Source organism: Rhododendron vialii, chromosome 6a (genome assembly GCF_030253575.1).
Source record: "Rhododendron vialii isolate Sample 1 chromosome 6a, ASM3025357v1".
NCBI lineage: Eukaryota > Viridiplantae > Streptophyta > Magnoliopsida > Ericales > Ericaceae > Rhododendron > Rhododendron vialii.
The window spans coordinates 32305931-32330009 of record NC_080562.1 but is presented as its reverse complement, the minus strand read 5'-3'; the positions used below and the strand labels follow the sequence as shown (position 1 = coordinate 32330009).

Below are 24079 nucleotides of genomic sequence, written 5' to 3'. Positions count from 1 at the left end.
TAGAAGCAACCATCTGTATTAAACTTTATTTCTCCTGTATGGGGCAACAACCAATATACAAGACACCCTTTCCCAGAATTTTCCTCAACAGACTGACACAACCTTGAGGCTCATGGATGCTAGTCTCCTCATTGTCAAAGTTCATCCTGTTGCGAGCCTACATAAGCGGCTGCTACTATATTAGTGAACACAGTTTCTTAAAACTATGCCCGTCTAGATTCTTCATAGCTTATTGTATCTTATCTGGAAGCTTATGGTGATATATATACATAGAAATATTCTTTGATACATATAATTGAACGTATTCCCAACGTGTCCGTGTCATCATATCCGTGGTTATTATTAGCTGTTCAAAAATAAATAAATATCCGTGGTTATTAGAACTACACAAAATCTAATCATCATATAAGTATCTCAAAAATATATTTGACAATATACTTCAAGTGCAGAAATTGCATTAAAAAGCATGCATAACATTGTTATAAAGTGATTCATCACGTACACAGGATGTATCCAGGGTATTCAAGAACTGCCCGTGAGGTATTGGTAAAAGTGATAATACAGAACACAATTTTTTAAATTGACACGTTTACAACATGTGGAACATGGCTGATCAGATCGGTTTCTGACTCCACAGTATTGTCCCTGGCTCCCTGCTTCTTAGAATGGACACACATTTCGGATAAGCAACAGTCAAGGAAATTAGCAAAACAATGTTATTACTAAGATCATAATAAAGTAAGTGCATAATTACCACATTTCCAGGGTTGAACCAACTAGTTGAATCTATGGTGATGGTGGGAAGGATTGGAGAGCATCTAAGCAAGCATACTAACCCTTGGATTTCAAGTTTGCGCATGTCAGTCTGCAGGTCCAAAGTCCTGAGGTTATTGAAAGAATATGGAAGACCACCATCACAATCTATTTTTGCCAAGATCTGCAAGGGAAAGCATGCAAAATGCTAATGATGAATGTAAAATTCACATGATAGTAATGGGAAATTTACAATGGACAAGAAATTGGACTAAATCAATGGCGAGCTCTGAGTAACTAACCACAGTTAATTATCTTTGATTTCTTCACACATCCTTTTTTTTTGGAAGGTTCATAAATGTAGAGATCGCATAAAAAGGTAATATAAAGTCATAAATAATAACAGTACACATATTGTTAGGTGTGCGGTGAGGGAGGACATACATCAGATAGACCATAGCCATTGGCAATGCATTACTCTCCGAAAATTTTACCACCGAAAAGAATTCAATGAACGTATGCTTTGGGCATGAGAGAACTGATGTACTCAAATCCATCTCCTTGATCTGATAGAATAACAAACAGACAGTGGACTTTTTCCAATCCATTAGTTACACTAGACCATCATGTTGAGGCGTAAGTCCCAACATGGGTCTTATCCAATAAGTTCATTTTGTATCTCCAGATTGTAAACATCCTTGACAGCAATCAGTTTGATAATCTTAGTAGGCACGTGAAATATCGTCACGTACTAAGGAAAAAATAATGGCAAAAAAACTGAAATTTATTGCCTAAACATAATCGGATCATGCTATGTTTTTTTATGAGCTATACCTCGGGGTTAAGAAAACAAATAGATCCAATCATTAATACGGAAGACACGGTAAAAACCACGAACGTCACTAGACAGTTCAGTCAGGACGATTAAACAAACCAATGCTTTTAAAGGCACAAGCCCAGTGGGAGGATTTTATCCCTCACAAGGTGAAGCGTAGTTCAATGCATTGAGGCAAAACAAAAATTTGTATTTTAAATCTTAAGTAATACGTACAGAAAATCATTTACAATGCTAGCGTAGAGAGAATAATAACATTTCTAGATAAAAGTGGAGTCAAAAAACCTCCTCTAATAACCAAGGTATGCACACACATATTTATTTGTTTGCTAATATTAGTATAAAATCAAAGATCATTCAATCTGCAAGCTAAAGGTATGGACATATGAATGTCACCTTATTTAGTATACCAATTGATTTCGAGAAGAAGATCAAAAAATAAAATAAAAATGAGGCATTATTCCTAACAATTGTGCATAGATGACTTTCACCACTTGTCTTCAGCATAACTACTTCTGCAAGTTTAATCTCAGAAGCACTATCTCTTTCTTGGATATTGTAAAGATCCATAGCCCATGTTATTCCTAAGAAGACGACACCTCAAATCAATTGCGTAAAAGCGCAGCACAGCCAAGGCATAGGTTTTGGAAGGTAAAGCATAAACTTGAAATTTGAAACTTGAAAGCCTTGAGGAGGTGTTGTCTACTTCTCTATATCCTCATGATATACGCAATAGAAACTCCTCCTTAATTAAGAAAGCTCATTAAGTATATGGATACTGGTAATTTCCAATAAGGAGCTTGGTTGTTTTGATGATTTGGAGGAGGGGGCCTCCCTTTCTAAGGAGTTCTGATTTGCATTTTAATCTGTTTCGGCGTATGCTTTGTTTGTTTCTGCTGCTGTCCGTTGTTGGTGGTTGTAGCATTTGCCGGGGGTTTGCTTTGGATGATCCTCTGGTTGGGTTTTGATTTGCAGGGATCCTGGCTGCTTGGTGGGTTGGTTGAGGCTGTTTTTTTTAGTGTTCTTTTGCTTTTAGGAGCTGTTGTTGGTTGTTTTAGCTATTGTTGTATGGTCTTGGTTTATGCAGTTTTCGGTGTTTGGTGTGTTCAGTGCTATCATTTTTCTTTTGAGTGGTACCTTTTACTTGCCCTTGTTCCTTTTATTCTTTATACCCTTTTCAGATATTAATAAAAGTTCTTTTGCCGAGCTAAAAAAAAAAAAATTTTTGAAAGCATTGAGGTGCTTTTGGATAGCCAAGCTCTTGATAGTCGATACAAGCATCAAAGCAGCCCTCAACTTAGCTTTGAAAACAATGAAATAACCAAACAGCAGGCTGTGCATTATTGATTTTTCAGTTTTAACCACCTTCTAATTCATAACCATCGTGGAGGTAATGTGACATGAAGACGTTCAGCAAGTCCACTGGTATTGAAATCAAACAAACATCATAAAAGCAGAATGAACAAAGTAGAGAAGAGAACATAACGGTTTATAGATCACTTCAACCTCACTTTCAACTGGATGCGGAAAAAAAAACACATACTACTTTATATTATCAACCTCAAAGGGGTAATTAAGAGAAACAAACAGAAGGTTTTCAGGTTGCAAAATAGATTACAATTCCATCCCATGTAAAATCAGAAAAGGAATAGAAGAAGAAAAAACCTTTGGATTTTAGACGAAGCCAAAAAAACAGCCCAATTTACCTCAATCGCTCACCCTCGGCTCTCTAACATTCATTACATACATGCATTCGGGATGGAATACAGGGAAAAAAGAATGCAGTGTTGTTTCAAAGTTCAAACATAAAGAGCTACCGGTAGACTTGTAAATTAGAGACTGTATATAATTTTACTGAAAAACTGACCTCAAGAGCTTGGCTTCCGAAACAAATAGATTGAGCAAAACGGATTGCAGATAGAAAGTTGGATGCACTCTGCAATCCCGCTGCATGTCCTGGTTCGTAGAGAAAACAAATGAAGCCTTTATTGAGGCATCTGAAGCTCTCCGCCGTAATTTCTGCATTAACATGGTTTTCCCAATAAAAACTCCGGAGACTTGGGGCAAAAATCTTGACCAAATGAGTCATATCTTTGGTGAGCCTTTTGAGTTCAAGTTCCAGTAACCTCACACCAGAAACAGCCAACCACTTCATCTCCAAACCATCAAGTTTCAAATCTTCTAGGTATGGACATTTGATATTGAGATGATCGCCAATCATTCCTCTCTAACATTTTTCAAGCACAGTTTCCGAAGGAGAGGGAAATTACCCCCCGAGAACAAATCCGAACACCCCACGAGATATACATTTTTCAGAGACAAGGTGTGGACCGCTGTAAACAAAGCCGGAGCAGTAGTAAACCCAAAATCCTCACACCTAACTATCAGTGAACGGAGGGTTTGATGATCTTGGTGATTCGATGTGAGAACCCTGAGAGAGTTGCACGTGAGCAAACGCAGGGGGAGACTAAAGCAACAGTCTAAATCAACGTCGAGCTCGAGTTGTTCGATTCCCCGGTTCATTACTTGGCCGATGCAATGGCGCAAGCAAGAGGAACTTGCGTAATCGGAGTGGCGAAAGGTGGTAATTTTGGAGTGGGGTTGACGGCGAGATAACACCGTGGGTATGAATCCCGTGGATTTGGGAGAGAGACAGGAGAAGTCGAGATGAGGGTGGGTGCGCCATAGGGATAGGTGATTCCAGTGTTTGGAGAGAAGGGTGGTTTGGGCGAGGGATTTGATTGGGAGGAAGGAGAATATGTGGTGGAGAATATGTGGTGGAGAATTTCGTCTGGTAAATCAATGACAATGATCATGGCTCTGCTGTTTTTCTCGTTCAGATTGTTAACATTCTCTGCCTCAGCATTTGAGCTCTTCTTCTCCTCCTCAGGGGCCCGTGTTTTCCATTGTTGTTTCTTTGTTTAGGGTTTCAACCATCGCCTATTTGACAAAAATATTTGGAAAATCTAAATAACAGTGATAATAATACTAGTTTGATTCGCGGACGATGACTTGATAATGGACATTTGTCGAGATTAACAATCACGATATTAATTTTATTCCTATATTGGGTAAAAAAGACGGATTATTTTTAAAAATATTCGGATGATATTGGAATTGTTCTCAAAGAGTATTTTTCAAAATTTATATCGAAAAATATGTTTTCCAAAAATAATTTAATTAAAAAACTATTTTTGAAAAATATTTTCCAAAAATATTTTCAAAACTTTCTTTACTTCAAAAAATAATTTGCCAAATTGTTTTGAAAACTTCATTTTTTCTAATTTGCCAAATATTCCGACAGAGATTTGTGTGATGGCTTGTGTGATGTCTTCACAGAGATTCAGGTGCTGGATTGTGTGATGTCTTCACAGCCAGCCATTACGTCTACGCAGATTGGCTGAGTTGGACCCACTTCACTTAAGGAGGATGATAAGTTGTGGAGGTGAAGGATTATCGTCAATTGCAAAAGTGAAGGAGGATGATAGGTTCTGGACCGACAGCGAGGGCGACAGAGAGCGACAGAAGAAATCAATTTTACCAAGTGCTACAGTACGTGACTCGCCGGGTCTAGCGAGTTAACCTGGCCACCCTCCAAATCGGCAAGTGCTAGGTCATGCAATTTAGTGTTTAGGTAGCCACTTTAGCCAATTCGATTGGAAGGAAAGAGAATATGTGGTGGAGTAATTCGTCAGGCAAATCGCTCATTCTGTCACTGGAGATTCTGTCCCTCACCTCGTTCTTCCATACAGCCGCGCGTTGCTTTTTTTTTTTTGTGTGTGTCAATCGTTAACTTTATTATTCAATTACGCGACATAACATCCACCATAGCTTTTGTCATGACCCAACTTGGGAAATCGTTGAACCAAGAGAGAGAAGTATCAATATATAGAGCATACTTTGCAACAACATGGGCCACCCTATTACAATTACGATGAACGAAATTAAAGAAACTACAGAAAAACTTCTGGGCAAAGCTAAAACATGCATCACTGATAATGACTTCAACCTCTTGGATTTTTGCTGGGAGGGTCTACTTGTGAAAACTCAAGGGTAACCCGTACCCAATGAGTTATGTTTCTTTCTATTCGAAAAAACACCACAAATATTTGCTTGTTTAATTGAAAACAAAACAACAGAGTAAAAAAAAAAAGAAGATGCTATGAGAAGTTACCATGCAAGTTCCAAAAGACACTCTACTGTTGAGGGGCTCTAATCTTGTGGAAGAAAAGAGACTATGACATTACAAGATGGCGGTGCAAACTTCTTTATCTTAGAATGAATTCTCTGTCTTGTGAGGTGGATCCGCAAGGTCATTTTTTAAAGTCAAGGTCATTTCTGTTGAAAAACCAGTAAGCTTGATTTGGAACGTGTGGAACTATTGTTTTGGAGGCTATGAATGCTTGCAAGTGGAAGGGTAAGTTGGTGAAGAATGAAAGTCAGATAAGCCTACAAGAAGAACAATAACAAAAACGTGGGTATTGAATTTAAGCTTCCGTATTTCAATTTGTGATCTTTGCATTTATTGCAAAATTATCTACTTGTCTACTTGATTTGCCTATAAAAGAATGTATTCTGATTATGTAAAAGATATGAGTGGAGTAAGAGAATAAGAGAGTTACAGAGAGAGAAATTCCTCCTCCTTGTATGTTATTTTCAGATTGAGTGAGTTCAATATATTGTGAGTGTGTTTGTGCAATTCTCTTGTGAGTTTCATACATTGTAAGTGTGTGATCAATACTCCACCCAACAATTTCTTGCAAAGCTGTTTCACACCTAAGTAGAGATTTCACTAAATAGATCACACTCTTAGATACCCTAGTACCTCCAATATCAATCCTTGCAATCTTCAGGTGACGCTCAGTTGTTGACTTGAGATTTCGACTTTGAGACCTCCAGTACCGACTGGCATCCAAAATCCAAAATAAGATGATTATATGTAATAATATAATATAATTACAGCAATGACAAGTTTTCTTCATTCAATTAGAGTTTGAGGTACATTGAAATTCTCATACATAATGCTTTACGCATCGATTCTAAAAAATATAGGTCACCTTATACAAGTGAACAGCTGACGTTGTCATAATCTTGGCATATACTTAATTATCCAAATGCATTGGAAACTATGCAGCATGAGAAAGCAACAATGCTAGTGACACATACAAAATTATACACAAACTCACAGCCACGGATGTGAACATTACCTCGTTGTCAAGCATTCGAAAAAAATTCATATGACAAAGATGGAAAACAACAAAGGATAAAAAAATTCCAATACATGACCAGTGAGGTCCGAGCCTCAACCATCGCTAAATTTATTTTCTTGGTAAATTTTTCTTCAAAATCGTACTATCTTGGTACCTCCAAACAAGTGAAGTTATTAAAATGGGCTCACATAAGAAAGAGCATATTAAAAGAGGATCCAAATTAGAGAGGGGAGAAAACATACACTTGCGACTTTGAATATTTTTTTTGATTTGGAATATTTTGGTTCCATGTAAACTTCTTTTAGCATTCGAAAGAAAAATACATAAAAGAATATAAATCAATCAACACCAAAAGAGCTAATGATCAAAAAAAAAAAATCAACACCAAAAGAGCCGAAAAAAGTAAGCTTATTTTGTGTTTAAAAAATTTAGATTGTGTTTGTTGAAGTAATTACTTGTGCCATACCAATTTAGCGAGAAACTGACCTCAAGAACTTGGCTTCCAACTGACAGAGATCGGGCAAAACAGAGTGCTGATATAAAGGTCGCTGCTCTCTGCAGTTTCTTTGGATTTGCTGGTTTGGAGCAGAAATAAAAGGATCCTGTATTGAGGTATTCGAAGTTGTCCATAGTACATTTCACATTAATACTCTCTTCCTAATAGAACCTCCGCAGACTTGGGCCGAAAATCTTGGCCCTACCATGGTAACGGAAGCACCCGGTGACTTCTAATTCCAGTAACCCAATGCAAGAAATACCCAAAGAGTCCAAACTATGTAGCCCTAAACCTTCAAGTTCTAAAATTTCAAGTCCTGGACAGTTGATATTAGGAGCAGACATTCCTCCACAATGATTCAAGCACAGTTTCCTAAGGAGAGGGAAATTATCCCCAGAAAACAAATCCGAACCCCACCTGAAGCACACATTAGTTAGAGACAAGGTGTGGGCCAACGGAAGGCCTGCTGAAGTACGATAATAAAACTGCCTGTACAGGGGGTCTATTCTTCCAATTCCACCAGCAGAGTCATAATCTTCACGAACAGGGTGTTTATTATGGTGGTTCAATGTGAGGACCCTAAGAGTGTTGCAATTGAACAAACCCGAGGGGAGATTAAAGCCGGTATCTAAAAAAACGTCGAGTTCGAGTTCTTCAATTCCATGATGCATCACTCAATCGATGCAATCCCTTAAGCAGGAGTAACTTACGTGACCGAAGAGGCGAAAGGTGGTAATGTTGGAGCCCTGTTCACGGCGAGATAATACGTCGGGTACAAATTCGGTGGCCTTGGATAGGAGTTTGCGATGCAGTTCGGGAGAGAGAGGGAAGAAGTCGAGATGAGGGTGGGAACGCCACAGGCATAGGTGTTTCCAGTGTTTGGAGAGAACTGTAGTTTGTGTGAGGTATTTGAATGGGAGGAAAGAGACTATGTGGTGGAGTAAATCGACCGGTAAATCACTGATTCTGTCCCTGGTGTCTCTCTCTTTCAATTGGTTCTTCTCCAAAGCTGCTCGCTGCTGCTTCTTCTTCGACGCTCGTGCTTCCATTGATTTTGGTGGTGATGCTCGTCCAACTCTCTGTTTTTAGGGTTTTCACCAGGGCAGAGGTTTTAAGGACCGAGGGTTTGTCTCATATAGGAGAGCAATTTTATTTACCTTCGCTTTGTTCACTCTTGACAGGGTTCGCTTTGTTCACCCTCAACGAGGGTATGCTCATTATGGGTCTCACTTTGCTAATGGAAATCGTTCAATTCTTTCAGATTCAATTTCTAAGAGACTGATAAAATATAGCTCAATCAAATATCAATAAGTGCTTCATTTAGGAGTTTATTTATTTTCTGAAAAATTCTTGATTAAAAAATTAAATTTTTAGATCAAACACTTACCAATATCCGATTAAGTTGAATTTTTGCATAGTCTCCTGAGAAATTAATTTTGACAAAATGATCACGGTCTTGATTATTGTAGTGAAGCATGTAATGAGTATACCCTCGCTGAGGGTGAACAAAGCGAGAGTGAACAAAATTGCTGGTGAACAAAGCGAGAGTGAACAAAATTGCTCTCTCAATATGAGTCTACGGCACTTCAACTACAATTAAATAGATGTGTGACTAAATACTTTTCCAATTTTAACGCATGCTAAAAACATTGAAATTCTCTTTTATTTTTAACGGAATTAAACTTTATATTAATGAATTCATGGTTGGTCTCCACCCATTAGATTTTGTGACGAACACTGCATTAGATTTTTTCTCGCTCTTAAAATTCATCGCTCACAATAATTTTTTTGTGAATGACAACAATTTTATTGAGAAAATTTTGATAAGAGGTACATCACTCACCATCTTGCTCAAAACACAATCAAATTAAACACATGCAACGCGTAAAATACAACATTCACAATCTACGAGCACTAACAACATATACAAGTAATTTAGATGTATAAATACATATACAAGTTAAGAAAATTCTCTAATCTAAAGAGATTGAAAATCCACATTAAGCACTCAAGCCATTGTCAAATTTTAATTAAGCCTTTTATTGAGCATATCAATCATTTATTGAGTTATTATTGAGCCAAGCCAAGTCGAGCTTCGAGTTGCTCAAGCTCAGCTAATCTACCAATCGAGCTTGATGTTAAGGCTCGAGCTTGTACTGAAACTTAACGAGCAGAACTTGAGAATCACTCAATTCGCTTCAACCCGATGATTGATCCTACACTTAGATATTCCTGGAGTCGCCACTGTGATATCATCAGCTTTGTGGCTTTTACTGGTTTATTTGGAAATCGCGTAATGGGTTTGTTGTTTCGAAATGTGTCTGTTAGTGTTAACCCTTTGGAAACTATGGCTAAAGCCAATTTTGCTAGAATGGGTCGATAACACTTTGGCGATGACCCCGGTCCGTATGGACAACCAACCCAATGCAGATGTTTCCTCTCTTCAAAATTAAGAGAGAAAATCGATATATTTTTGTCAAAAAAACCGTAATGGAGGAAAGTGATCAATGGTGAAAAACATTTGTCACCGCATTAAGGTATTTCACTTTTTTTTTCCGTTTTTATTTTATTCTTTTTTCGTTCCTCTCCCTGTACAATAAAGAACCTTACATTTTTTTACAAATTCAAGAACACATCTATTTTTTTTTTTTTTTTTGGGTACATGATTTTTTTTCCAAATTCATAATATTAGGGAAGGAAGTCACCAATTTTTTTCCCAAAATTAAAGGAGACAATCGATATATTTTTGCCAAAAAAAAAGTGTAATGGAGGGAAGTGATCAATGGTGGAAAACACAAGGGGAGAGAGAGTGTAATTGTAGTGTATCCCTTATTTTAGTTATGGACTAGAAGTGACTATTGTGGACTAAAAGTGACCATTGCGGACCTCAACATTGTTAAGCTTAGCAACCTCTTAAATGGATAATCAAAAGCTGATGTGTCAACTTTTGGTTATTCATTTTTGATTATGCTACTGTGGATGGCCTTAGCCACTTACTAAATGAGTCTCTTTAATCGAGCCGAACTCGCTAGCTGCTCAGTTCATTTGCAACCCTGGCCACCCGTCAATCTTGAAACTCTAAACCCTCACCCCACCCCTCAATCTTAATAGTCATCCCATCCTGACTTTTCCTTTCTACGTACTCTTAAAAAACAACTCCAATTTTCAACCATAATCACGCTCGTTAAGGTTCGATCAAATCACTGTTCGACTTGTTTGACTTAAGGTGTTTTACAATTCAATCTACTCAAGATTAATTCGTGATCAGCTTGATTAAAGTTCGTTTGAGACTCCTGGTTCATCTCATAAAACCGAGCTCAAACATATTTTTAAAGCTTGTTAAGTCTTCAAATCAAGCTTGAACAATCACTATTCGGCTCATTGGGTTCACTTATCAACCCTACTTGTGAGAGTGTTGAGAAACATTTGGGTTGCATTGGTCAGTCTTGCTTGGTCTTGGGGTGGATTAACTATTTTTGCGCGGGTTTATTTTCAAGCCTGTTTCTTACTTACATAAATCTTACTATCATTTAATGATTTTTATTGTTTTTTTCAGCTCTCAACATAAAAAAAATTATGGTCCACAGTTGGGCTGAAAAAAAAGCTAAACAGAAAAACGTTATTATGCCAAGCTAGTAAGCTACTTCTTTTGCCAAGGAAATATGGTTCGTTGTTTTCCTAAAAGTAATTCTTTTTCTTCTTTTTTTATATAAAAAAAAAAAAAAAAAACAAGCCATTGTCACCACAATGAATCGATAAATTTCAATTTTGCTGAAATAAAAAAGTCAAATTTATCTTGGTAAATGGTAGTGGGAGAATGGTCGCTGAAAACTTATTAGAGAGAACATAATCGAGTAAATTAATATCGAAGAAATTAAATAGGCATCCTTCAAGTTATGCATGCAAAACTGAAACACCGGTAGATAAAAAAATGGTTAAACAGGATTTGAAGGGCTAAATGTATTGCCAAACCGATATCAGAATGTATGTAACAGAAAGATCAGGACACCAAATCCGTGCATGCCACACATGTTCAGCAGAACCTACAGAGAAACAGAGAACTCGGAGTAGATAAGACATGGCCATGGAAGAGAGGATTCAAAAGGTTCCACTAGTAACCCCATCGGTAGCTCAAGTGGCCTCAGGGATGACCTGGAAATCCAAACATTCTGAGTTTGAAACTTGGAAACCTTTTGGAAGAGAAAAAAAAGAGAAATCTCATATGAATCTCCTAGTCCCAGCTTGTGTGCGTAAGCTATGGGGTCTTTCTTGTTGACGGGTCCCACGGAAGAAAAGAGATTATAACATTACAAGATGCTCGTGCAAATTCCATTATCTTAGAACAAATTCTTTGTTGTTAGGAAGGAGGAACCACATTGTTTTTTGAATGGAGGAACCACATGGTTGCTCCTTAAAGTTAGAGTCATTTCCTGCAACTCTCGTCCGAGCCTAAGCAATAATTTTACTAAATCAACTGCACTGTTATGCATCTCAGTATCTTGAACATCAATCCTTGCAACCTTCAAGTGAAGCTCGATCAAATTGAGATTTTGAATTTGGCATTTCCTATATTGTTTGTCCTTCCAATTCTGAAAAGAAGAAGAAGAAGATAATATACCACTAAACGAGTGAAAAAGTATCTAAGTTTAATTACACTTTTAGGCACATTGAGTATCACACATAAAAAAAAAAAACACAGATTTCAAGAAAAAACACACGCCATGACACTCTTTCTGCGAGTTAACAATTAACATCAATGTATACTCTTTGTGCGTGCATTTATTCCAAGGTATTGGAAAACGTGTGAGAGGATAAATTAATAGCCACATATCTCATAACTTAACTAGGAGTACTAAAATATTTTTTCCAAAAAATCTACTAAATATTATCCACATTATAATTGCTTTTTCAAATAAAACACGATTGCAGATTAATACATACACAATATCTTACCATCGTAAAAAAAGTTTGGTTCATTGGGTGTGTGCATAAGTTGTCAGGTCTTTCTTGTTGACAGGTCCCGCGGAAGAAAAGAGATTATAACATTACAAGATGCTCGTGCAAATTCCATTATCTCAAAACGAATTCTTTGTTGTTGGGAAGGAGGAACCACATGGTTGCTCCTTAAAGTTAGAGTCATTTCCTGCAACTCTCGTCCGAGCCTAAGCAATAATTTTACTAAATCAACTGCACTGTTATGCATCTTAGTATCTTGAACATCAATCCTTGCAACCTTCAAGTGAAGCTCAATCAAACTGAGATTTTGAATTTGGCATTTCCTATATTGTTTGTCCTTCCAATTCTAAAAAAAAGAAGAAGAAGATAATATACCACTAAACGAGTGCAAAATTTTCTAAGTTTAATTACACTTTTAGGCACATTGAGTATCACACATAAAAAAAAAAAAACACAGATTCCAAGAAAAAACACATGCCATGACACTCCTTCCGTGAGTTAAAAATTAACATCAATGTATACTCTTTGTGTGCACATTTATTCCAAGGTATTGGAAAACGTGTGAGAGGATAAATTAATAGCCACATATCTCATAAATTAACTACTACTCTCTCCGTCCTTTTTTAAGTGTCTCGCTTCGTAACTCCAACTCATTAAGGAAATATCATTATTACACATTTCACATCAACTTTTACCTCCACTTTCTCTACTTACCCTCTATGGAGACATCATCATTATACTTTTCCTCACTAACTTCAAAATGGAATTTATTTGTAGGAGCAAAATAGAAAATGTACCAACTTTTATTCACTAACTTTACAAAATGAACACTTATTAAAGGACAGCCAAAAATAGAATACTAGACTATAAAAAGGGGACGGAGGGAGTAAAATATTTTTCCCAAAAAATTTTGAAATTATCTAATGCACTACAAAATCCCAGAGGGGGGGTGAATGGGACGACCAATTTAAAATTAACTCAACCACCAACTTAAACAATTCAAGCTACTATCCAAACTCCATGTCAATTCTATCCAAATTAATAATATAAGTTAAGAGCAATTAATCTAAAGAACGCAAATACCGAGATATACGTGGAAACTACTTAGGATCAATCACACCCTAAGCATAAAACCACGGCCTAACTACCAAAATTGCTATAGATCAAAAGGTTTACCAAGTGCTAAGAGAGGAATAACAACTTTACCCCAAAAGCTTACCCTAACTCCACCACTTTGATGTAGCTCCCCGAACTCCTTCTTGATCCCATAGCCACCACGAGTCCAACGCCTCGATCTCCGTTCACCACGGCTCCGGTATCATCCGGCCAAGTAGTATCATAGATATGAAAGTATGGATTTTGTAAAGTGAAGATTTTTATGCAAAAGAATCAAACTAGAGATAATACGTGAATCAAGAAAGTATTTCTCTAGATTGAACAAAGATGATTGAATGCTAGATTCAAATCATTCAACTGCAAATGAAAGCACAAGAGCAAAAGAGATAATGTTTTCTCTCTCTAAAGTGGGCTATATCACTCTTGTATACCCTAGAATAATGAAAAACAAGCTTATATATGACCAAGCAAGAAAAATCCTGGAGAGCCCTACAAAGGCGCTCTTAGCACGCGCACAAGGGCCTTACTCGGCTAAGGCACTACTAAGGCTCTCTTAACAAGCATGCAAGGGCCTTAGTCTGGTAAGGTGCCGCTAAGGCGCTACTAAGGCGCAAGCACTTAAAAGGCCTTAGACAAAATTTCCCTTCAAATAAAACAAGGCCAATAATATAAGGTCAGTGCATACATGATATTTCATAAAAGATTAAGACATTGAAAACCTTTAATGATGCATGGAAAAATATTAAGCTAAATGCACATGAGATGCATATACCTTTTCAAGCAAAATGCACGGCACGGCCTTTGTTATCAACTCTTGAACCAACGAGCGGAGTATCTAATTTAGACAAAATAAAATCATCTCTCAAACCCAAATGGAAAAAGAATAAATACAGACTCTAATGGTTTGTCGCATCCGGAAATTGCCAATTACATTAACAAATCTACTAAATATTATCCACATTATAATTGCTTTTTCAAATAAAACACGATTGCAGATTAATACATACACAAGATCTTACCATCATAAAAAAAACGTTTGGTAATATATTTAGGTGTGTAAATTGTGTTCCGAAACAGGCATAACATTACACTATGAGGAGATTCATCTCATACAGAGGACAATTGGAACTCCTGAAGCATTATTGTGTCCCATTCTGTAGAAGTTTTATTTGTGCTAAGGAGCCACGTACTTTAAATAGACACAAGCATTCGCAGAAATTCCGTAATAAATTCTCAAAAGAGTATATAGAATTAATTAGGTTCATAATTACCTCATTTTCGGTGTCAGAACAACTGTTTACACTTATAGTGATTGTGTGGCGTGTTGGAGAGCTTCTAAGCAGGCAAGTTATCCCTGTGATTTCATCTTTGGTCATGTCAGTTTGGAGCTCCAAGGTCATGAAGTTATCGAAAGAACATGGAAGGCCACCTCGAGAATCTATCTTTGGCAAAGTCTGCAAGGGAGAACAAAAGGGTAGGGATTAATTGATGACAAAGATGGAAAAACTACAATGTATAATGGAATTTCAATACATTTACAATGAGCTTTGAACCTCGGACTCATGGTTAATAGGACTTTCTTGGTACCTCAAAACGACTGAAGTTAGGAATCACGTGAAAAGAGCATACAAAAATAGAATCCGCGACAGATGCACAATAGTCCATGTTCACAGCCAAAAATAACAATTTAATGACCAACAGCAAGCTGGTTAAATTGATTAGCTTGGATTCAAATTCTATGCCTTTGCCATTGTAGAGGTAATGTGACATAGGCTGACCGAAAAGGTCGAGCAATCAACGAATGTTGAAATCAAACACAAATCATAAGAATGAAATAGTACTCCTTTCATCCTAGGCAATGTTCTAAAAATCGCTAGGCGCTAGTCGGGCAGAAAAGGGGCGCCTAGCGCCTAGGCAGGGACTAGGCGCCTGATCAACTAGTCGGCTGTCTAATCTAGGCGTTGGACCACCGCCTAGAGCCTAGGCAGGGACTAATCGGCCAAGGCGGGCCGCCTTTTAGAACATTGATCCCAAGATGAAAGTGCTAACGCTTCTTTCCATTTTGAGATGTCCCGTGCTTGAAGGAAGTTTCATATTTCATAACCATCCTTTCCACTCGGCTACGAATATAGTTTAAAAACAAAGAATAAATGGGCCGTCTTGAAACGTAAAACCTTTCCATTCAAGCTTGCATGAATATTGTTATTGCATATCTCCTTTATATATACGTTCTAAAAACAGACAAAAAATGTGACATACGGGTAACAAAGTGGAAGGAGATTATAAGCCTTATAAACTTGTGCGAGCCATCAATCAAATTTTTTACTACATCCTGGCCCAAGTCAGAACCTAAAAACGTTATAGTATTACTAGTGTTAATTCAACGTGCATAGAATGTCACCTTCTACTCATTGGTGTAAGGTTATTTTGAATTGGTCTTCATCAATCGATATGTTTTCATAGTATGTTGGATTTGTTTTCTAATAAGGTTGATATGGGCAAGAAGGTTCGGACTTTGGACGAAACACTTCTAAAGTTTGTCAGATACGTACGCTACAATTATATACCAGAATGATCCATAAGGGTGTTTAGGAAAAGTGGTAGCCTAAAGAGGACAAGTTTTGTACGTTCGAGTAGAGTTTGAGGCACATTGACTATCACACAAACAGAATGCTCAATTCATAGACTCGCAAAATATACAGGTTAGGACACACCTTCCACAAGTTAACAATGTACATCGTTACAAACTAGCTTGTCTTGTGTATTATTCAAAGGTATTAGAGGCTATGCAACATGAAAAATTAAAAGTCACATATCTCGTAACTCCTAAAATATCACCCGCGTTAAAATTCTTGTTCAAATGATGCAATACGATTGCAGAATAGTACAGATATGGCTAAGCAAAAAGAGAGAGAGAGAGAGAGAGAGAGAGAGAGAGAGAGAATACAGAATTAATCTAGTTACAATTACCACATTTCCGGTATTGGAACAACTATTTACACTTTTGGTGATTGTGTGGAGTATTGGAGAGCTTCTAAGCAAGCATGCTATCCCTGTGATTTCATCTTTTTTTATCATGTCAGTATGGAGCTCCAAGGTCACGAGGTTATTGAAAGAATACGGAAGACCACCTCCAGAATCTATCTTTGACAAAGTCTGCAAGGAAATACAAACGGCTAGTGATTAATCAAAAATTCACATGACAAATCAAGATGGAAAAACTACAATGGATAATGGAATTAAAAATAATTTCTAATACATTGAGAGTGAACTCGGAACCTCGGACTCATGGTTAATAATACTTTTCTGGTACCTCAAAACAACAGAAGGTAGGGATCACATGAAAAGAGCATGCCCAAATAGGATCCAAAACTGATGCCAAGATGGTCAAATTGATCCCTTAGCTTGGATTCATCTTCTATGCCTAAGCCAATGCAGAGGTAATGTGACATGCTCACCAAAAAGGTCCAGCTAGCAACTAACATTGAAATCAAACACAAATCATACGAATGAAATACTCTTGTCATCCCAAATCGCTGACCCATCTTTCCATTTTGAGATGTCCCAAACTAATAGATGACCCATCTCCCCAAGTGTCCAACTCGGAATTTGCTGCACTATCTCCAATAGTTACAATCTTCTAGTTTCGCGGGTGCTAGATGACTTTTACAACGAGCAATCTATCCCCAATCGCTCCGACTAATTTTGACTCCAGTGCTAGTCACACCTAACCCAATTAGTTTTGACTCCGGTGCTAATAACACCTAACCACCAAGTGATTTTCTCCAAAATCACTCACAAAAAGTAATCACTCACAAGAGTATGAATAAAGGTGCATGTATAATCCTTTTTTACAATAAAGATCAAAATAATAGCTCTCCCACAAAAGTATAAATATCAAGATGAAGAGTTGAGTATTGAGAAATTGATGTGTTCCTCAGAGTATTTCTGTGAAGCTCTCTGCTTGTCTCTGTTTTTTTTTTTCTTCCTTAGCCTTGTATATATTCTTCACAATTGAACGTTTGAAGCACCAACCATATTTGGAAAATTGTCCAATACAATATGGCCGTGATTGAATAAATTCTTGAAAGGTGGTGATGTTGGAGTCATGTCGAAGGCGATCCAACACCGTGTGTACCAACCTGAAGAGTTCCTGACTGGGTCGTGGTTGTTTACCGGGTTCGGGAGAGAGAGAGAAGAAGTCGAGATGAGGGTGGGAACGCCACAGGCATAGATGTTTCCAGTGTTTGGAGAGAAGGGTGGTTTGTGAGATGGATTTGATTGGTAGGAAAGAGATGTGCTGGAGTATTTCGTCGGGTAAATCAGTAGTGATAGTGTCACTGGGGTTTCTCTCTCTCTTAGATCGTTCTTCTCCACAGCCGCTCGCTGCTTCATCTTCTTGGAGGCTGGTGTTTCCGTTGATGTTTTGGTTGTGCTGGTTGTGTCTCTCTGTTTTTAGGGTTTTAACCAGGGCAGAGGTTAAGGATGGAGAACCGAGGGTTTCGTCTCGTATTAGTCTTTTGTTTTAGTATTATTTTCGAAGTCACTCATACGAGTCTACGACTACCACTACAAGTCTACAAGAGGTTGCATAATTACAGGTTTGGATTAATAAGCTTCCTGGATTATTTTTTGTCTTTGTATATAAAAAAAATCGCCTTTATTCGGTATATGTTTGGAAACATATGGACGTATGGACCAAAAAATCCATCCTCCGCAATTGCGTGGCATGTCCTTTAAGTAATCGTCATCTTTTTTCTGTAGAAGAGGATGGTCCTGCTGATGGTAGCTAGTGATGGTCGGGGCAGGGGAGGGAGGTGGCGGCGGAGGAGGAGGGAACTTTACAGGACACAAGTTCGGAACATGAGTTTGGAAGAAAAGAGCAAGACCGTAAATTAACATACTTGGTATAAGTATATTAAATAAAAATGAGGGTGCAAATTGAATTACTCTCAATAGTCCGTCTCCCGTAAAAACCACTTCATTTTAATAAAATGCGGACCTCCCTTTTTCAATTGAATTTTGATGATCCGAGCCGCTCAATGTGTTCAGAACGTGATTTTAAGGGTACCCGCGAGAAATCAGCAAAAAAAATGACTGGGAAGGGCTTCATCCGAGCAGTTTTTGTTTGTTTTTTATTGAACGGTTCAAACAAAAACTGCTCGGATGAAGCCCGTCCCGGTCATTTTTTTGCCGATTTCTCGCGGGTACCCTTAAAATCACGTTCTGAACACATTGAGCAGCTCGGATCATCGAAATTCGATCGAAAAATGAGAGAAATGAAAAGATCCGCATTTTAACTAAAATAAGAATTTTCTCATTTAAGACTGACCGGTACTCTCAACTACTTATATTTGTCCAACTTTTGCATGCAAAATATAAGAACGGTCCCTCCTAACCACAATCTCGGGACCTACACTCTAAAACAAACTCTAAAACTCCATCCCTTATCTACTTCCTTCATCATTTGAAAGTTTCAAACTCCTACACTCACTCCTCATAACACTCTCTCTTCAAAGATAGCCACCATAATCGAAACCAGTAATATTGAGAACAAAAACAGCTGCAACAAAACCTCCTCATGGAAACAAGATCTGCCAAGAGGAGGAGACTCTCCATTTCCCAAAACGAATCTGATCGAAGCCGCGAAGACCTAATCAGCGACCTCCCCGACGCCATCCTCCAACACATTCTCTTCCTCCTTCCAATCAAATCCACCGCGAAAACCAGCATTTTGTCGAAACGATGGCGGTCTCTCTGGACCTCGTTACCCGATCTCGATTTCACTACAATCACCCACTTCCCAAACAACAACAACAACAACATCATAACCACTCGAAAGAGAGTACAAACCAAAGGGTTGGAATCCATGGAATTCATCAACCACGTTTTGTCTCGCCGTGATAACAACTGCGATCTAAGGACCCTCCGCTTCTGCGCTCAATTCACCTTCTCTCGGCTCAACAGCCTGATACGTTGCGCCGTTAGGCACCGAGTCCGAGAACTTGATATCGAAGTTGCCACCAATGATTACTTCAATTTCCCGAGATGTATCCTCACGTGCGATACGTTACGGGTTTTCAAATTAAAGTCTCGGTATCCGGGCTTTCGACTGCCGCCTCCATGTACAATGAAAACAGGGTTCCAATCACTCCACACTTTATCTCTCTCACTCATCATTTCATACGATCACTCATCGCTGAACGATTTATTTACAGAGCCTTCGTTCCCAGTACTGAAAAAGCTGAATCTCGACGCTTGTTTGGGGCTGAAACAGCTTAAAATTAGTTGCAAAGGTATTGAAGATTTAACCGTGGAGAATTGTCTTCAGCTGAATGATTTGGAGGTTTTTTCTGGGAAATTGGAGAGATTGCGGGTGGCGAGTTGTTTCCATGAGTATAGTAGCGATAGTTGTGTGAAGATTGATGCGCCGAGGCTTAGGATTTTGGCTTGGGAGTATAATGCCCTCACGGAGCAATGTTGTGTGGAGAATTTGAGTTCAGTTGATGAGGCCTCTGTTGGGTTCTTCGTGCTTCATGAGGCTATTACTGCAGCAAAGCTTCGGAGCGTGTCTGATTTCCTATCTGGTCTTTGCCATGCAAAATGTTTTACACTTGAAAGCCAATGTGTTGAGGTATCTACTTATTTTCCTCTTTCTTACTTGTTTTCCCCTTGTTTGGGATTTAGAAGTTGGATCACAACCCGACATCCAATGAGCTCCGGAGATGAGAAGTTTTTGCACCGGCCCATATCCGAGCACTCTCTCTCTCCTCTTTCCCTCTGCTCGGATCTGGGCGGCTCGGATGGGTTGCTGGGTACCACGTGGATTATACCCAACTTGCACCCAAAAATTTCTCGACGGTACTTGGAGCCACATACATGTAGGAGTCTCATGCACTTGTAGGCCAAATAAGACCCAGATGTGTGACTTCCAAATTTTGTGAAAGCAAGACCAAGAAGCACTACTGATAACAGAGCAAATTTTCTGCACTCAAAGTTTTATAACATGTCATTTTCAATTGATAACAGAGCAAATTTACTGAATGATTCTGTGACATTAGATAATCTTTCTTAAGAAGTAACTTCTGTTGTCCAAAATTTCATTTCTGCAGAAGTAACTGTAAACCTCATTGTATATTTCCGTTTCATTTTCACACAATCTGTATTCATCTTGCCTTTTGATATTGAATGCAGATTCTGTCGAAGAATTACCATTTCACAAGTACAATTCTTTCGCATCCTTTCAATAGTCTCAAGACCTTGGAATTACACACAAGTCTCGACAAGCATAACATTCCAACACTAGCATGCCTGTTTCGAAGCTCACCTACGCTCCACACTCTCGTCCTGAAGGTCATCAACGACTACAAGATTGAAAGGAGAGTGAGTTCCGACATTGCATCACTTATTTCTCTCCTAAATGATAAAATCGTGTTTACGTCTTTTCGTTAGTATTAGCTAGTGTGCGACTTATAGCTTTTCTTCCTGATTTCAGCGATGGAACAGGGTGTTGTGGGACGTATGTAGCTCAGGAGAAGAGCGGTACTGGGAATCGCAAACACAAGCATTGAAGTCCTTCCTGCATCACCTAAAGGTAGTAAAGATTCACGGGTTTTCAGGGTATGAGAATGATGCAAGTCTTGCAAAGTTTCTGCTCATGCACGGAAAGGTATTGCAAGAAATGACTCTCTCGTCAGGACAAAACAATTCTAGGGATCCCCTTCGGAGAGAAAGAATCAGGTCACAGATGATGGGATTATCCAGAGCTTCTTCTGATGCGAAACTCGCTTTCCAATAAGTTTGGCTGGAAGATCTTGAAAGAAATTATCCTTAATTTGGGTTAGTACTGTGACGATGTAGGGTTTGGTTTCCTTCGTATTTTTTAGGGATTTTGCATGTTGGACACCTGAAGTACGATTCAACTGTCGACATGAGCTAATACAGAGAATGGAAAGGAAACAAATTGGCAACATTATTTTTGGTTGGATTCAATAAGCAAGAAACTATCATCAGGACAAATGGTTCCTGTTATAGAAGGTTTCCTCTTTACAGAACTGAGACTCGAAATTGGAAACATCTTTAGAGTGGTTATATAGTTGTAAATTAAGCCGATAAAAAAAAAATAGCATCGTAAATTATGGAATGATTATGGTAACAACCATCCATTTTCTCCTCTTGAAGTCTGCAACAAACAGGTATGAGAGGCAGGACTGGACTAGTACCCACTTACAAAATCTTTACATCCATTTTTACATCTCTCACACAAGTGATGGTAGGACCCACAATACTATTTATAGGGTCCCATGCACGATTACTTATTAGAAAAGATGTACAAAATCAATGTATAGTTTGATCGATGTGTTCCTAGCATTTTTGTGAGTTCAAATCCAGGAGTTTGATATCCACGGTTTCGTTACGATGGAATTATGATGAAACTGGTTCTTCTTTCTTCTTTATATGACACCAAAAACAAAATAGAGAATCCATTGTAATAAAGCAAAGTGAGTATAAAAGTACTAATATCCGCTTCTGGACACTCTTGTCTTGAGACCATGAACTCCGTGAATCAAAGTCTTGCAAAGAAGTCAAAATCTCTCATGTAAAAGCCGCCAACAAAGGTTGAAAAGGATATTTGATATATGCACATCTTTGTCTCTCACAAAGAGAAGAGGGTGGGAATACGAGGCTGACCAGTGGCAATTTTGTCAAAAGGAGGTCGAGGATGTGGATTTTTCTCAGTTCCAGACAACTAGAATTAGAGATCTTCTTAGAAGACTGCATGTGTGTATATTTGTACTATTAACAATTTGTTGGGAAAATTCCAAAGAACATCTTGATCCCTTTATTACAATCTAGAAGTGAGATAATCTTAAAAGGAACTCATTTGATACGTAAACTTTTGGATATAATTGTTGAAAGATCCAATGCAGGTTGTGAGTAACGAAATCGATGCTCAAAACCCTCGTTTTGAGCGCCACATCTATCGAGTGGAACTCACATGCATCGATCGATTTCAGAGACATTTGTGTTTGGATCTGTGCACTTCTGCGTGTTTCTATAGCATTCCTCTCGTAGAAATCAACTTTCTCACACAATTTTTTTTTTCCATTTTTGTCACGTTAAATCCCTTCTATAAAAACAACTTTTTCATTAAAGTATATAGGAATTGGGTGAAATCTTGAGCTTGGACCACAATATATGGGACGAATTTTGAACTAAATGACATGCAAAATTGTACCCCTCTGTCCCAAACTTTTTGTCCACTTTTACTATTTGGACACTTCAAAAAATTGTTTATATATATTTAAACGTAAATGATTTTTAAATGTAGTATGAATTTTATTTGATAGATCTTATTTATTTTTATTAAACAAAATTATCAAAATTATAAAAGGCATTATAGATTGAAGAATATAAGTAATTTACAAATGACACGCATGCCAAAAAATGGACAAAATACAAACCTAGACATAGACCTAGAAAGACTACCTAGTACTTAAGTATACATATATGTAGAGATATATACTCATGGTACTAGAGAGAGAGAGAGAGAGAGAGAGAGAGAGAGAGAGAGAGAGAGAGAGAGAGAGGGTGTGTCATGTGTGCATATATATGTTTTGTACACTCTAGCAAGCTACCATACTAACACCTCTTAAAACCAACCTCACACCTCAAGCCAAAGTACTACTTTTCAACCCATCTTTAGGCCACTTGAATCCTAAAACCTAGCCTTTAATCATCCTAGAAATTTACTTACAACCTAGACTTGGGATTGACTAAACATGGAAGACTACTTTTTTTAGCCTAGCTATCATTATCTTTTTACATATCCATGAAGCTTTAGGAAGTCTTTTGATCTACAAACAATTTTTCACCGAAACCACTTCGATTCGAAAGTAGATTTAATAAGCTTTTTAATGGTTCTAACCACGTGCAAATCGGATTTCAAGAGCGTCCGTAGCATGCGCGCGAAGTTTGGCTTGTTTGGAAATTTTGAAGACTGCGCACAGACATGCGCCTGGGGCGCATGAAATTGCGCCTGAGGCGCATCAAAGCTGTCGAACAAGTCAATCTTTGCGGGTTTGTCCCGGACACTCCCGAACACCGTTTTACGAGTGGTTTGAACTGTTACAAAGCTTGTTAAATAAACTATCTAACCCAATTGTTTTTGATTGAAAATTATACATCAAAAGAAGTGACCATTTTACCCTCAGTTGATCAAAAAATAATTCATTTTGGAAAAACACTCGCATCTCTCTCATTTTAAATCGGATCAAGACCTATTTTGTATAGATAAATAGGGTTTTAAAAGTATTAAAAGATGGTGGGTTCTGACTATAAAAATATTTTGGTTTCGTTCATGGAAAAAGGGTGGAAAGCATACCACTGTAGAAATCGTCGGAGCCACTAAGCCAAGAACCCATTTTTAAGTTTCATTCAAAGCTCAAATCCCTTATTCTTAAGGTTTTTTTTCATTGGTTAAGTGTTCCACAGAGTTTATAGACCATCCACATTTCATGGAAGCGTACGGAAAGTCATTTCATCATCGAGATTCGTTCAAAGCAAGGCTTAAACGTTTACGAACAATTTTGGTCATGTCTTTTGAATTACAAACAATTTTGGACCAAAACCACTTCGATTAGTGCTTGACCGATTCCTAGACCTAAAATAATGGGTTGCCCCAAGCGTAGGGCGGAGACCGACGTAGCATAA

General features: G+C 38.0%; 2 protein-coding genes across 2 annotated transcripts; one reads left to right on the top strand and one right to left on the bottom strand.

The window, feature by feature from the left end:
- Positions 1 to 439: 439 nt before the first annotated feature.
- LOC131330591 (uncharacterized) lies at positions 440 to 4691 on the bottom strand. Its single transcript, XM_058364221.1, has 2 exons — positions 3456 to 4691; positions 440 to 937 (listed from the first exon to the last, which is right to left on the bottom strand). The coding sequence occupies exons 1-2, from the start codon at positions 3807 to 3809 to the stop codon at positions 614 to 616; spliced, it is 678 nt and encodes a 225-aa protein (XP_058220204.1). The 5' UTR covers positions 3810 to 4691; the 3' UTR covers positions 440 to 613.
- Positions 4692 to 18865: 14174 nt separating this feature from the next.
- LOC131330589 (putative F-box/FBD/LRR-repeat protein At4g03220) lies at positions 18866 to 21358 on the top strand. The gene is made up of 3 exons (XM_058364220.1): positions 18866 to 20000; positions 20561 to 20749; positions 20862 to 21358. Exons 1-3 carry the CDS (start codon positions 18948 to 18950, stop codon positions 21162 to 21164), a joined length of 1545 nt encoding a protein of 514 aa, XP_058220203.1. The 5' UTR covers positions 18866 to 18947; the 3' UTR covers positions 21165 to 21358.
- Positions 21359 to 24079: the final 2721 nt, after the last annotated feature.

Coding starts and splice junctions, on each gene's coding strand:
- LOC131330591 (XM_058364221.1), bottom strand. CDS start 3,809: ATGATTGGCGATCATCTCAATATCAAATGTCCATACCTAGAAGATTTG. Junction 938..3,455: donor TCGGAAGCCAAGCTCTTGAG/GTCAGTTTTTCA, acceptor TTTCCCTTGCAG/ATCTTGGCAAAAATAGATTG.
- LOC131330589 (XM_058364220.1), top strand. CDS start 18,948: ATGGAAACAAGATCTGCCAAGAGGAGGAGACTCTCCATTTCCCAAAAC. Junction 20,001..20,560: donor TTGAAAGCCAATGTGTTGAG/GTATCTACTTAT, acceptor TATTGAATGCAG/ATTCTGTCGAAGAATTACCA. Junction 20,750..20,861: donor ACTACAAGATTGAAAGGAGA/GTGAGTTCCGAC, acceptor TCCTGATTTCAG/CGATGGAACAGGGTGTTGTG.